The 14,064-nt window shown below is 42.9% G+C and overlaps 2 protein-coding genes across 9 annotated transcripts in view; one reads left to right on the top strand and one right to left on the bottom strand.

Moving 5' to 3' along the window:
* Positions 1–14,064, top strand: part of LOC124184338 (kin of IRRE-like protein 1) — a 137,612-nt gene that overhangs the window by 103,451 nt on the left and 20,097 nt on the right. The window contains exon 1 of one of the 8 annotated variants that reach the window (XM_046573922.1): positions 9,915–10,522. The exons of 3 other annotated variants lie outside the window; for them this stretch is intronic. In XM_046573922.1, coding sequence (XP_046429878.1) covers positions 10,480–10,522 — 43 coding nt within the window. In that variant the 5' untranslated portion in view covers positions 9,915–10,479. Of the gene's footprint in view, positions 1–9,914; positions 10,523–10,545; positions 10,575–11,903; positions 12,116–12,842; positions 12,968–14,064 lie in introns of those variants that run through there. 4 more of the 8 variants (XM_046573930.1, XM_046573927.1, XM_046573929.1 and 1 more) reach the window with 4 other exon arrangements.
* Positions 12,569–13,533, bottom strand: LOC124184343 (C-type lectin domain family 4 member E-like). The gene is made up of 3 exons (XM_046573934.1): positions 13,377–13,533; positions 13,045–13,281; positions 12,569–12,921 (listed from the first exon to the last, which is right to left on the bottom strand). Exons 1-3 carry the CDS (start codon positions 13,480–13,482, stop codon positions 12,779–12,781), a joined length of 486 nt encoding a protein of 161 aa, XP_046429890.1. The 5' UTR covers positions 13,483–13,533; the 3' UTR covers positions 12,569–12,778.

The raw sequence follows: 14,064 nt of genomic DNA, 5'->3' as shown, positions 1-14,064 counted from the left end.
CGATACTGTACACACCGTCGGACGTGAACGGGGTTCGAAAAGGGCGAACGCACCAGCGAAGATCCACCCCCGTGAAGGTTGCACACTTACGGCCATCGTGAGAGACTGAAGGATTGCGGAAAATTTCAGGAATATTATTTTGCGGTAAAAATTAGCCCCATATTAGGAAAAAAATTTTCCTAGCTAAGCTCGGCAAAGCTTTCACAAAATTGGCAATAAACGTCGTTCTCATCTTCCTGCAGCGACTGCTCGAGGGTTGCGTGCAGGATTTTTAAAAGGGAATTCACGCAGCTGGGCTGCAGCCATAACATAAACGACGCAACTTCCACCCAGGGAACCATTACCTGCCACTCTGGAGTTTTGCAAATTATTTTATTCCCTCGCATAAAAACACCGTTTTCCCGGCCTCGCCGTCGCCGGTTTTTATTTTAATTTTTTTAATGAGAGCGTCGCTTCGCTAGCCATTCGGATCTCATTTTATGCTACTCGCGACAATTTTACCGATCGAAAAGTAAAACCGCTTGACAAATTTCTGCCCCGCACCGTTTTCCGCCATCCTCTTATTTCGCGGGTCGAACGTCGTATTGTAATCGCGTCACGCGTTCTCCGGCAGCTTTTATTTCCGCGATGAAAATACGCGCCATCTGCGTCGATGCCTAACGAACTACAATCCGCGCCCTTTACAGGCTTAACCGAATATCGAAGAGCCAGGGGCGAGTCTTTCTGGAACTCTCTTTGAGGCTTTTCCACCGCACGGAAGGACCGCCAATCCGCAGCGCGGCGATCCGTGCTTTGACTTCAAGTAGTAACGGAATTACCGATCAGACGCTCGGGATGAAACGACGTCAGTAGTAAACAGCCGTAGGCAGCCGGCGAGCCGGCGGATGAAATGCGGGGAAACGATTCCGCCGAATCAAAGTTGATTTCTTTCTCCTTATTCCTTTCTCAGCCTCGGCGCTTTCTTTATTTCGCCAGAAATGTCGATACACGATACAAAAGATTGACGTAAGGCACGGTGTAATAAATATAACGGCAATAATTGTAAGAATAAGACGCGAAACGGAATTGAATTTATTTCCCATGATATATTTTACGGTATCTATTTATATTAAATTATTCACGTTATTTGAATGAATAAATAAATAAATAAATCTCTGTTGGTGCCACGATTATTAGGATTACGCGCTGAGAAATTATTCACTTGGCTTTAATGCAAATTTATTTGTCTGAGGGAAATCTTGTGTATTTCTTTCTTTCTTTTGGGTGTTTTTTTTTTTTTTCTTTTGTTTTACTTTTGCTTCCTTTGTTCTGCTCTCCATCCTTTTCCCCAGATGCTCAAGTTTCGCTCAGACTGCCGTAGAACCGGGAATTCAGGCTTATCGTTGCGAAGTGAAAAGAAATCGAGAGACCGAAGAAAAAAAGGGAAAATTGCAGTGAGCACAGGGAGCCTGGTTAGGTGGGTCAGACGTGAATGGCTCGGTGGTATGTACCGGGAATGCTGATATTCATTGGTTTGGTGCATAGCGGAGCATTGAAATGAGGGGGATTGCGGTGGGAGCCGTCTTATCTAAAGTTACCTCAGGTCCGGCGAAAAGCGACCCCACGGGACGCCCCGCCAGCGGGAGAAAGTCAGCACAATAACAATAATCAAAGCTCTTAAGCTCCTAATCCGAAAATATATCACCGGACCAAACGAGTCGAATTTAGCCCTGGTTAAAATATTATTTAACTAATGAAATATCGCCTTGCCTCATTAGCCGTCTGTTTAATTTAAGGAAAAACAACGTAATATCCAGGAGTAACAACGATTTTGCAGAGAACAGTATTATCAGCTTTATGCCTACGTTTTACACACAGCAAAAAACTATTCGTATACCCGTAGAATTAGTATTGGCGCTACGAGCTGCCGGGACGGTGGTTGAAGCCCTTGAGCAGGTGAATAGACAAATAATTATCGGGAAAGCACTTCAATTTCATTCGGTCTAAATCAATGGAAGTTTGAATGAAAGGCTAATATTCAATCGCTGATAGCTTCTCTCTACTTGCATATCTGCGCGGTTGTATAATACAGCGAAATGGCTGGATATGAAAATCGAAAGACAGGATGAGAAGGTAAATTTCCGCGGCATCGATCCCATGTCGTAAAATATTATACACTCCCACGTACGTGATAATAATATCGTGTATTTCCTGTCATAATACGTATACGCACGTGTTTTTTTATACATATACAGGACTAGAAACCTGTAATATCAATGTCATCCTGCATCAGACGCATGGAACTTGACCCAAGCCAAACCTAAATCGAACGCTCGAGTATTGTTAATAAGTTATTCGTACAGCCTGCGGTATTAAACGGTGGGATTGCAGCGGGGATCTAGGAAATGAAATTTTGGCGCCGTTTAAACAGAAGGTAAAAGAAGAGGCCGACGGTTCCCAAAGGAGCCGAGCTTGGTGCTTCCACTTTAAAACTGGGCGCGGATTATCCTGTGAGATTCTCCTCTCTGGCCTCGGTTTTTAGTTCAATTTTAAAATGCATTCTTCGGGGAGTACGAGAAGCGACGCGATGTTTCTGTGGAGTATATAAGCTGCGTTAAGTGCGTTAAGCGTTGTAATATCCTTCCTAATGCCCAATTACCATGCATTATTATCAAGCAGCGCGCATCGTCCCAACTTTAAAGGAGATGAAATTATTATTAAACCATCCTTCCAGCCTCGCGGTTCAAGTGTCGGGCTACGGAGTAACTCGGCCATTGTTTTCCCCGGCGAAATACTCTGTAAACATGCGGATAATTCTGCAGCGAGAAATTCGCGGAGGCAAATGCCGAATAGTCTGGAATCGGGCGATAATTAGCTCGGCATGCGCGGCCTTACATCGGCAACATCGCGGGAAACCGCGACTCTACCATTACGTACTGACCTCCTCTCCATTTGACTCCTGTAACGGTGATATCGAAAATTTAAAGCTCGCGAGGCAGCTGCCGATCCTGAGGGAATATCATATGCGATCTAGATTGTGCGGTGCAACGTTGAGAGGCCAAGCGGAGTGTTCCGGGTGATCAAAGACCGTTACGTGTATAATATTCTATCAGGAATCCACCCCTGCATGCATGTATAACGTGACGGGATCGAAGCGTGATTTCAGCCGCGCGAAGCTTGTAGTTTATACTCTGTGTAGAGTGTTTAGAAAATTGTAAATTGAATAAACTTTCGGAGCCTATAGAAATACGTAGGCGACTTTGCTCGCCTCATTTTCCGAAATATACACCTTATAACCGTAGCGTTGCCCGCGTCACGTCCGCGTACAACACCGCTAGACGAAGGCATAATATATTCACTTAAACTTACTTGAAAAGCACTTTGAACTTTTCTCATAAATTTGCGAGATTTTTTTAAATCCGTTGAAGTTCGCATTATATTACTGTTAACGCCTAGTCGCCCCGCTCTCTACCTCGCACACATCCTTCGTTAGCGTCACATTTTCCTCGTTAATACCTCCGACCTCTCGCCACTTCCACCGCTGTACAAGGGCCTTTCACCGAGCGCCTTATACTAGTTCGTTTAAATGATTAAACAAAGATTATCACGGAAATCCTAAAGCCGCACGTGGCTGCCACTTTGCGTGAAAAGCTGCTCTAAGGAGTTATAGTTTATACATTTTCGCCGGAACACGTCCGTGGGCTCCTTTCAGTTCGCAGCTACCATTCCCATTCAAACTGCACGTCACTTGATCGGCTCTGAAGTACTACCCCAATCTCGGTAAAAGCTTTTTAGTTTTCGCCTCTTGTTTCAGCTCGTATTAAATTTTGACTTGATCCAAAACTCGCGTTTCTTATTCACCCGAGCTCATTCCACGATGTTACTAACTTCGCTAATCAAGGAATTCTCAATTATCAATAAATGTTTTTTTCACTTTATACACCACTTTACTTGCTGAAAAACCTTATTTTTCGAAATTTCCAGCCGGTAGGTGGGTGGATGAGGCTTATTTTTCAGCCCAGTAATTATGCTCGATGCTTGCTCGGTGAATTTATTTTCTCGCAATAAGCAGCCGGGCTTTCACAAAGGCACCTCAGCGTCGTGCAGACATGATAATTGACAAAAACTCGAGTATAGAGTCCCATTAAGTCCGCATAACAATATAATAATACGGCACTGACGAGCATCAATTATCCGCCTCATTACCGTAAAATTTCGTAATTGTCCGTATGCGCGTCTATACTTTTCACAAACCCCTAATTTACCCTAGCCTATATTTACAATTCTCTCTTACGTTAGCCTTGTTAACAACTAACCGCGTGATGAAATAATTATCAATTTTCTCACACACCCTCGTGCATACGATTAGCACGATACAGATAACGCGTGTATTATTTACCCTTCCACCTCGGGCATTGGCCCTGCAGGTTTTCATGATAACGAACGATGATCCGCGGGCCAAGCGAGCAGATCGACTTGGTTGGTTCTTTGTACCACCGCAAAAGTCTTGTGTGCGGTAGGTGAAGTTTGCAAATGGCCCCGTAAAGTTGGTACGTTCTTTGGTATAATTATAAGTTATACTCTAAAACGTGAATAACAATACCGAGAAGCAATATGCGGTAAAATCTGCGAACCATTGTCCCGCAAACCGAATTCAACGCGATACATAATTTAACGTTTTCGATGAATAGCTCAATAGCTACGGGGCCGGTGTTTACCCCGGTTATTCATCTAGGTCGATGTAATCTATTGTTCAACCCCGTGAAAGCGGCTCTAGAACAGAGCGGTTTTGCCCCCCCCCCCCCCCCCCTCCTTTCCCACCCCCGCAGACTTCACCCGGCCATGCGCGGTGAATTCCTGTAACCTGTTCTCGAGTGGTAATTCCCGTTTCAAGTGCAAGGGTATATTATCATCGCGACGTCATGTGCAGGAAGATACGGGATTGCCCTGTGTCTGCGGCTTCTGCGGCTTTCGGGAAGTAAAACCAACGGGGAACGACTGGTGTGAGTGAGTGAAACCTGCCCTGGTTTTAGCCCTGAAGCTTTGGAAGCTTGAAAAACCTCTGAGTTTATTTTTAAATTACGTATCTCCATCAAACTTTGTAAAGGTGGATCAGCGAATGGCTTCAAGCGTACTTCCGCCGACGCTTTTTCGGAAACGATCATCCTCGACCTTCTTTCGAAGGATAATTCACTCCGGAACTTCCGTCTGGTGTACACGTACGAAATTCGGTCTCAATTATATGCCAACAATTCCCGCGCTCGTTCGTGCCTAACCAATTATACCTATTTATCATTCATCGTATATTTTTTCTTTTGTTTTATTATATTTGCTTTCTGTTATTAATTTTCTTCTCGCGATTTCGCGATTCGCTTTTCACGCGAATACATTCTCCAACCACTGGATTGCACTGCGTTGATGTAATCAAAACCTGGAGTTGATCGGAGTTGAAAAGAGTTTCCTCAATTTCGGGTGAAGTTTATACGTCGTGTTCAACTGGCATAAATTTCCAGTGAAATGATCGTCTTATAAGTCTGTGTATATAATTTTAACGTTACACTATATATTATGCGCGGTGAATAAAAAATTGAAAAAACAACGAATTCATCTTTACGACGGTGTTTGATATAAATTAAGTTACAATTAAATACGAGAGACGTAGTCCGAAGTGGCAAATTTCAAAGTGCTCAGCCACCTTTGGAACTAAATTCGGGAAGGAGGGAGACTCTATTGTCGCAAAACCAACGAGCAGTTTAATTTGAAATTGGTTTTCTCTCGCCTTCGACAATTTTTTTCCTTTCCTTCTTTTTCTTCTTCTACTGTTTTAGACTTCTTTTTCTCCCCTCATTCTCAGGCTATCTCTAATCTTTCCAATCGATTTAAGTTCAATCACATCTCCCTCCCCTCATTCTCTCCCTTTCACTCCGAATCTCTATCGGCTCCGTAGCTCCTCGCGTACACGTGCCTCCGTATCTCGCCCCCTTGAAATCCGCGAAGAAATCAAGCGATTCTGTTTTTGTTATTCAGTCCAATTTTATTTCCGCTCACCGAATAGCCTAGGCAAACTGGCGGACCTCTGCGCTCGGTGAAAAGCATTCTGCAGTAGAGAATCAAATTCCTAACTTATCCGAATTATCCCGAGGCCTAATTGGTTCACTTCGATAGAATCGCACAAGAGCTTGGCAAGCAGAGAACGTCAGTAGTAAAAAGAATGATTCTCGATTACGGAATTCGTCGGTTAGTTTTATACCAACGACAAGACGACGCCTCGTTACAGTTGCTGGCGTTAATTCAATCGACCCCCGAGTTTTAGGCGTAATTTAAACGTTTTACGGAACGCATGCAGCGCGCGATCGCAAAGTGCAGGAAATAAACTCGTTAAATTCCCATTACTTAAAGCACGGCATCGACGACTCGGATTATAATTGAGTCAATACTTCACCCGGCAAGCTCTGCAGCTCCCATTATCTGCTTATGCCGATATATAAACAATAATTAGTTTTATACGAGTTTACCGTGCGAGAATGCGCTCCGGAGGAGCAGGAATAGGAGTCTTCGGGCGCGTAGTTATACGTACCTATAAGCGCCGCGATAACTTGGCTCGTTACATTTTGAATACGTACGTGATTGTAATTATATTCATTAGTTTTGCAATATTACAACATGCAGATATTCCCGGAGGCACGTGACATTCGCGAGTTCACGGATGCTGCGATAATTTCCTGTTATATTCTCGTTATGTACCAGCCATACACGTGTGTGGGTGTACGTACATATAATAGCGGGAATACGGCGATGGAAATTCTGCATCGATCGACAAGCCCATGAACGAAATTAACTCCTGCAATAGATATAGTTATGGCTAATATTATCAGAGAGGAAGCGATTGAAGACGGTAAAATTGATCGGAACAAGAAGCGCACACGGATGAAATGTAGAACGAAAAATCGTGATGCACAAGAAAAAAGTTGTCACGTATTTTTGACGTTTTAAATATTGAACAAACCGTCAGCCGGGACGTTTCTGTCAAAAGAAGTTTCTTCGAGTCGCGCGCGTGAGGATAATTCACTTTGCTATATACATATACACACTTTTTTCAGCCCTTTGATATGTATTTTGTACAGCGTTTCGGTACCGGCAGTAATCAGTCCTACCGAGTTTCTGACACGGCACGAATTCTCCGTGGAGTGGTTTGTCGGTTTATTAAATTTCGAATGCTAACAAGACGACTTGTTATATATTACACAAGGTACTATTTAGAAATAAGATATCGCCGAAAAAGACGACGGTCTTAATGGTTGCCACTCGGAAATTTTACGCTACCGTTTTTATAAAACTTCCCCGGCACGATATTATCATAATTGTACAATGAAAATTCTGGCGAAGTTGAAGCTTCGGAAATAAGAATAAATACGTACGCAGCTATTCGACTCCCTTCCTTTAACCGGATGGCTACGACAACCCTCCCCAGACATTTTTTCCCTCTAATATCTACCTTTTTCCATCATCTAGTCCGAAAAATCAGGGTGCGTTGTTGTTTGTTTCCGACTTTCTATTTTCTCTGTAGAAAATGCGGACCATACCGTAGCTTTTCAACTTCTTCCGATAAAAAAAAAATTCAGAGAGGTATAAATTTTTTAGATTACAATGAGGAAATACTGAGACACGATAAATTGTAGGTACCTTAATTCTAAGTAACCAGGCTAAGTACCATAATAACTATCCAAGATTTTTTAGAAACTAATCTCGCGAGCTGCTGGATGACACGAAAGTGTTTTCTCGGTGCATTGATCGAGTACGACTACGTTGAAGATTGTTTGCCAAAGTACAGAATCGCTTTAACGCGCAACGCTAACTCTGCAGACGTCCCAGGCAATTGCGATCTATATATTATATATACGATGAATTTGGGGATGCGAAATTGCAGCGTAAACACAGTTTCCCCAAGCGAGTAAAGCTTTTCTTCGACTAAAATTAGATCCGTTCCTTTTTGATTCGACATTGTTGTCGTGGATGAATTCCATGCAGCTAGGTTTTATCGCGATATGATACAAAGTTCGTCCTTATCCGAGAACCGCTGTACGTCCTCTACCTTTAATTATACGCGTCGCAAATACACTGTGTAATATACGTACATGCCACACGAGGATCAAAGCAATTGTTCAGTTCGGTTTGCATTATGCAGGCGCGAAAATAGTGCTCTCCATGCCAGTTCTGGGGAGAGGAAAGAGCGTCATTGTACGCCTGTCACAGCACCACGGTTACCCGCGGTGGAATCCAATTTACGCAAAAGTTTATCACGCCCTTTGCAATCATAACGTTACAATTTTCAAACAAAGTTCTGACGTGGTTTGTTGTCCGGTCCGACCAACGCTGACAATAATTCAACAGATCACGAGGGTGTGCGAGCATGTAGGAATAACCTGCGCCCTTTGTACTTCTGTACATGAAAACTTCTCAACTCCCCATTGAAATACGTAAACTTTAACATCAATACCTACCGCTCCATCTCGCTGCCACTTCGCTTGATTGAAAAGGGCCGAAATGGCGTGAAACGCGCTGAAAACCAAACAACTTTTGTTATTGGATGCTTAAGCATTTCGAATCTCTATCTAATTGTAATAGGTATCCACCCGTCTCGCTGTGCGTGTGTTGTGGTAAATTTTAATTCCATTTGCTGCGGTCACTTATAGCTATACGTATATGTGTGTATACGACTCGACGATTAATAATAATACCACTAACGTGTATGTAATACGCTGTACGAACTCTTCGTGCAGAGGTCAATTATCCACACCGAGTACGGAATTTCACCTAAGTCAACGTTGGGGCAAAGGTGGTATAGGATGGATACTTTATGCGGTGGCGGTGTGTAGATTCCTTCGTGTCCGTGAGCAATTTTCGAGTCTAACGACAACGATAATCTATCTCAGGCGTCAGGCCGTCTTATATTGATTGAAGACGAAGTAGATACTCCTGGAGTAGGAAGAAGTGAAAAAAGCGGAAATCTGTCGAAATTTTATCCTATCATACCTGTCCACTCGAATTATACGTTCCTGAATATAGAATTCATCGAGATGGGGCAAAATTGGGCTGGGGGACGTTGAGAAAAACAATGAAAACGCGAGAGACGAAGTATTTCAAGAGCGAATCCCCTCGCAGAAAATACAAAAGGTGTTTTACCAGAAAGCATAGACTTGTATGGATATTAAGGTGTTTCAAAAGAAGATTGCATATTTTTTTTCCCACAAACAGATTCAAAAGTTGCATATAAGTATAAAGATACGCCTGTTATAATTTCAGCTCTTAATGTTAACAATAAGAGGTTGCGCATCCAATTTTTCTATTATCCATGAGAATAACATGTGAAAAATGGTTTTTGCTCCTTCTGATTTTTATAACTGGCTAACGATGCGTTGTACAGAAGATGCACAGACATTTTTTTGTGGAGAATTGAACGCTCTTCAAAAAACGTATGTTGGTACAAGCGTGTTTTCGTACCTAAATGGAACTTTTGAAACTATTTGTGGGAAAAAAAAATTACTCCTTTTTTTCCGAAACATCCTAATGTATATTGTAATCAGGGATAAACACGCAGTGATACGACGAGGGCACGAAGCTTCTGACGTTCCAATTTACGCGCAGTCGCGCTGTCTTAGTTTGTACTTTTCAAGTGTTTAGGTATATGTATATGTATATATGATGCTTGATGACAGCGATAATAATAACGACAACGGTGATAATTACCAAGGATGATCGCCGGATGACGATATTAACGATGATAATAATACCGCGGGAAGAGCACCTACGGTTGTAATGATAATGACGATAATAATGATCGGTGGGTCTAGTCGTCGGATCGGAAGCATCCCGGCGAGCGTCGCGACGACTTGATCCCGGCGCCTGCGCCACCCCCGTAGGTAGCTCAGTTGTTCGCGGGACGTCGAGTGATGAAACTGTGCTCGCTCCCGTCCTTTCCGTTCACCCGACGATACGGCCTGAAAGTGTGCACGCGTATCGCGTGAAAGACAGATTAATCGGCGAGTCAGGTGAAATCGAGGAGGGAGGTGTTCGAGCAGATGACGCTGAATTTCAGCTGCACTCTTTGATCCCGGAATTTTCCCCGGCTCGTAATTTCGGGAATTATTCTAACCCGCGTGAGAATAAAGACAATGATGAAAATGTGAATGAAGACAATGTGAAAAGAATTGAAAAAAAAAAAAAACAAATAATCGAGATAATCTTGTAACGGGCTGCAAGAGGCTAGAAGAGGGAGAGTAGAGGTGAAAGAATTCGCGTAGGAGTCGAAAAAATCTGCAGTGCTGCGGGAAAGGCGGAATAAAATCCAGATGACGCAAAGTCCGGTGGTGGTACAATTGAAGGGGAGATAAAATGTTAATTAAATAAACACGCTTACCGCTGGGATCCAGGCGGAGAGGGGGGCAGGGGAGCGGTAACGGAGCAAGGGGGAGAAACAAACTTCGGCATGTTATAGCCGAGATGGCGCGACGTTTTATTATTTTTCTCATTATTATTTCGAACGGTAAGTCCGTGGGAAGTTTGTAAAAACAAACATCATCCAATTAAGCCTGATCGTATGTACCCGGAATTGCGTAAGTTTGTTCCTTGCACGATCGGAAGGAAGGCAATCCGAAATGAAAGAGAACCGTTTGAACTAAATCAAATATAGTTGAAACTATAACCCAAGTTAGCCGCAGGCAAACTTGTAGGCGAACTGCTCTCGAGATCTAAAGTGTACTTGGTGAATCCTCGAAGCGCGAGTTGAAGATTATTGACACTCCCGTTCACAGAGTACTTACCTAGTTTTGTTCAATTAATATCGAGGCGAATCGCCAAAATTCCAGGAACGATCACGAAAGGAGGGCACGAAAGTAGCATCGAAAGTCTTTTCTAATATCTACTAATGTACGGTATGTCGCCTGTCTGATGGTATAAGGACGTATATTGTACGACCTTTCACCACGCGTAAAGGTAAAAAGTCGTACTTTTTCCCCTTTGTATTTACGCGAAAAACATGAGGATACATCCAGAAACGTTGAGATAAAAAAATGGATCAATTAACTGTAACAGGTCGCAAGTACCGTCGGTTATGCCTTTTCATCACGAAGCTTATGAAGAATAATCACGTTCGCTAATGGTGTAAGGTCGCATGGATCGTTTACGAAAAAATAATCAAAAATGACCGATGCAACCTTATACGATTTATAAATGTGATAAATGAAACATACACGGTATCAACCAAATACACGATCTTTTACCGTTATTTATTTGTTCGGATAATTTTAGCGTAGACATGCGTTTTGAGTGCTTTTATAGCGAATAGCGTGAAAAAAATTGTACGCCCTTTTACCACTAAATTTGCCTTTTTCAGGCATACGCGATAAGGATACAATTAGACACGCGATATGATGAATTTAGCACACTACACCAGAGCAAACAAAGTTATGCCGAAAGAAAATACGTCCGAGTCACATTTTATGAATCAACAAGGCAATTTATCTGCTGTGCAGGAACGTTCACTTGAACCAATTACCTAATTTACTTACACGTTTTGTTGAGAAAACTGGGTTCTATTTATCAGGAAAAGAGAAAAATGTTTTTCAGTTTGGTCGAGTCTGTAATATAACATTACAGTTGAGTCGGCGAATCGATACACAGATTGGACTCTGTGCATAGACAAATTGCGATTGGCTGCTGGTTTGATGTGAAATTATTTTTGACGGAGCGATGAATTGATCCCAGTAATGATGTGATATCTCAATATGTGCACGGGAATAACGCATAAGTGAACGCATTACGGTGTAGATATATACAAATTGTAATCAAATCAAATCAAACCAAAGCCAATTACGTACCGACACAAAGCCAAGACTCGAGCGATCCTATTTCCGCGAAAATCTCACCCTCTTCACCGCTGACTGTGCACCGAGTCACCTTCAAGGCTGTCGGACGATAAAAGGTCCCTCATGTCTGTGATTGCGAATTATACCTTGGTGAAAACAGCGGCACGGGCACTGACAATGCGATAAAAGCCAGATTCGAGGTGAGTGTGAGTATTTACCGAGCATTGTGAAGAAGAGAGGGCGTTACGAGTAAACGAACAACGCGTTGAAAGGTAAAAGCGTGTGTGATACCGCTGAATGGATGATCAGTGAAACAGAATCAATTACTCGAAATTAAAGACCGGTAATTATGGTGTGATAAATTTCACTCCTCGTCAGCATCGTCGGGAAAGATCATTGGCTGGATTCGCGCGTGCAATTATGTCTGCATTCCGGTGTTTTTTCGCGACTTGATTCCCGAACACTTGGACGAAATCAACCTACTGAATGCGTTCGATAGTAGAAACTAAACCGAGAGAGATAACCTTTGTGAACTTTTCTATGAATTACATGTGATCAAATAGGAGTCAGATTCGACTCGCTCAAAACAAAGTGATAAGTGTTTTCGCTCTTATTTACCATTGGTTCTCGGTTGCTGTGCCGTCGTGCATTTTTGATATATCGATGTTTCAAAGGTCAAGAGATCGTCTGGAGAACAACATGAGGATACACGTGGCGCAAGTTCGTCAATTAAACAGCGTAATTTTATTTAGAATATCAACGGTATTATTTTGCAACAATTATACGAGTTACACAATTATTGAAGAATCATATCTACTCGATAGTCAGGCCTAGAGGATTTCGAATTATGGCTGTTCTTCTCATAGTCGATACCTAGGGAAGTTACTGCCCGGTCTTCGTTGGTTGCTGGTAATAGTTATTGTGCGGCGCTACTATTACCGTACGATTTCGCAAACGTAAGGTTCCGACCAGAAGCACAGCCTGTTTTTCAGTCCTGTGCCACTTTTCTTCACGGCAACACAGTCCCCGAGACCATAAGGCTGATTCGTTCCCCACGGTAGATAGAACAGACGTGCCTCTGGTAAATTGAATAGCACGGATCAGTTAATTTTTTCTGCAGGCTGGTAAGTTGCTCTCTACTTCAATTTCTCAACATGAAAATTTATTGCAAAACCATTCAGATGTACGGTGTGATACTCACGTGTGTCGGCAGTAACCCAGTTGTCGTTCTTTTTCTCAATACCGACCCACACGTTGGTGCTTGGATCCCTGATCCCATTTACGATTCCAACTTTTTCATGCGTGTCAATCACGGCGAGGCGACCTCCCTCGGCAATGCAAGCATCCTTTGCGTTACTCCAACTGAGTCCATCCTGATGTATTTTGTAGGCTGAACTTACGGTCGGATAGTAAACATAGCCCGCCGGTAAATTAATGGCTGAAATTAGATGTGAAGTTGTAATTTTTATCCCCAGAGTCTTTTCCTGTTTCAATTTAAAATATTTTCAGTCTACTGAATTTGTTTCTACGTACTCGTTGTGACCGACGAGGAATGATACGGTCCCTGATAATTCGACGTCACCGAAACAACCAAAATGCAGACTAGCTGCAAAAACAGCATTCTAAGTGCCACGGACATTTTCGAAGTGAAACGTTTATCTCCTCGGAGGAAAACTAACTACGCGTAGCAGTTCTGCTTGACTTTATAGTAAACCAAGACGCTCACGTGATAACCCGCGTGACCTTCTCGAGCACATGCATATCGAAGATACTGCAACCAGTGATCATCCCGTATGAAATTTTCGGATCGGGAGCGGGAGAGAGAGATCCAGACGCAAGTGTGTTTTGAAGCAAAACTTATTGATTATAGGTTTGAAAGTTGAAAGAAAACCTTAAAAACTAAATAACAAAGAGGCGAGTCCCGCGTGGCGGTCGGACACGCCCCGTCCGATAGCATCGAGCCTTAATTCTAATTAACATCCGTGTGTCGTCAAGTGTGTGTGTGTGTAGGAGAACAAGGAACGGCGTGTGGGAGGGGAGTGCAGTTTTGGCACAATCAAGTTGATAAACGGAGCACGTGTGCTGAGCTTCGATAGGATGAGTGAAGTAGTAGTGGCTATCTCTCTCTCACTCTCTCTTGCTCAGTGGCTGGTTTCGGAACTATGTACACTGCACGAAGGCTGGTGACTGACAATGAGTGAAAGCTCCTCGACTGTAGGAA

This window comes from Neodiprion fabricii, chromosome 6 (assembly GCF_021155785.1).
Source record: "Neodiprion fabricii isolate iyNeoFabr1 chromosome 6, iyNeoFabr1.1, whole genome shotgun sequence".
In the NCBI taxonomy this organism is placed as follows: domain Eukaryota; kingdom Metazoa; phylum Arthropoda; class Insecta; order Hymenoptera; family Diprionidae; genus Neodiprion; species Neodiprion fabricii.
This window is presented reverse-complemented; position numbering and strand designations above follow the sequence as displayed.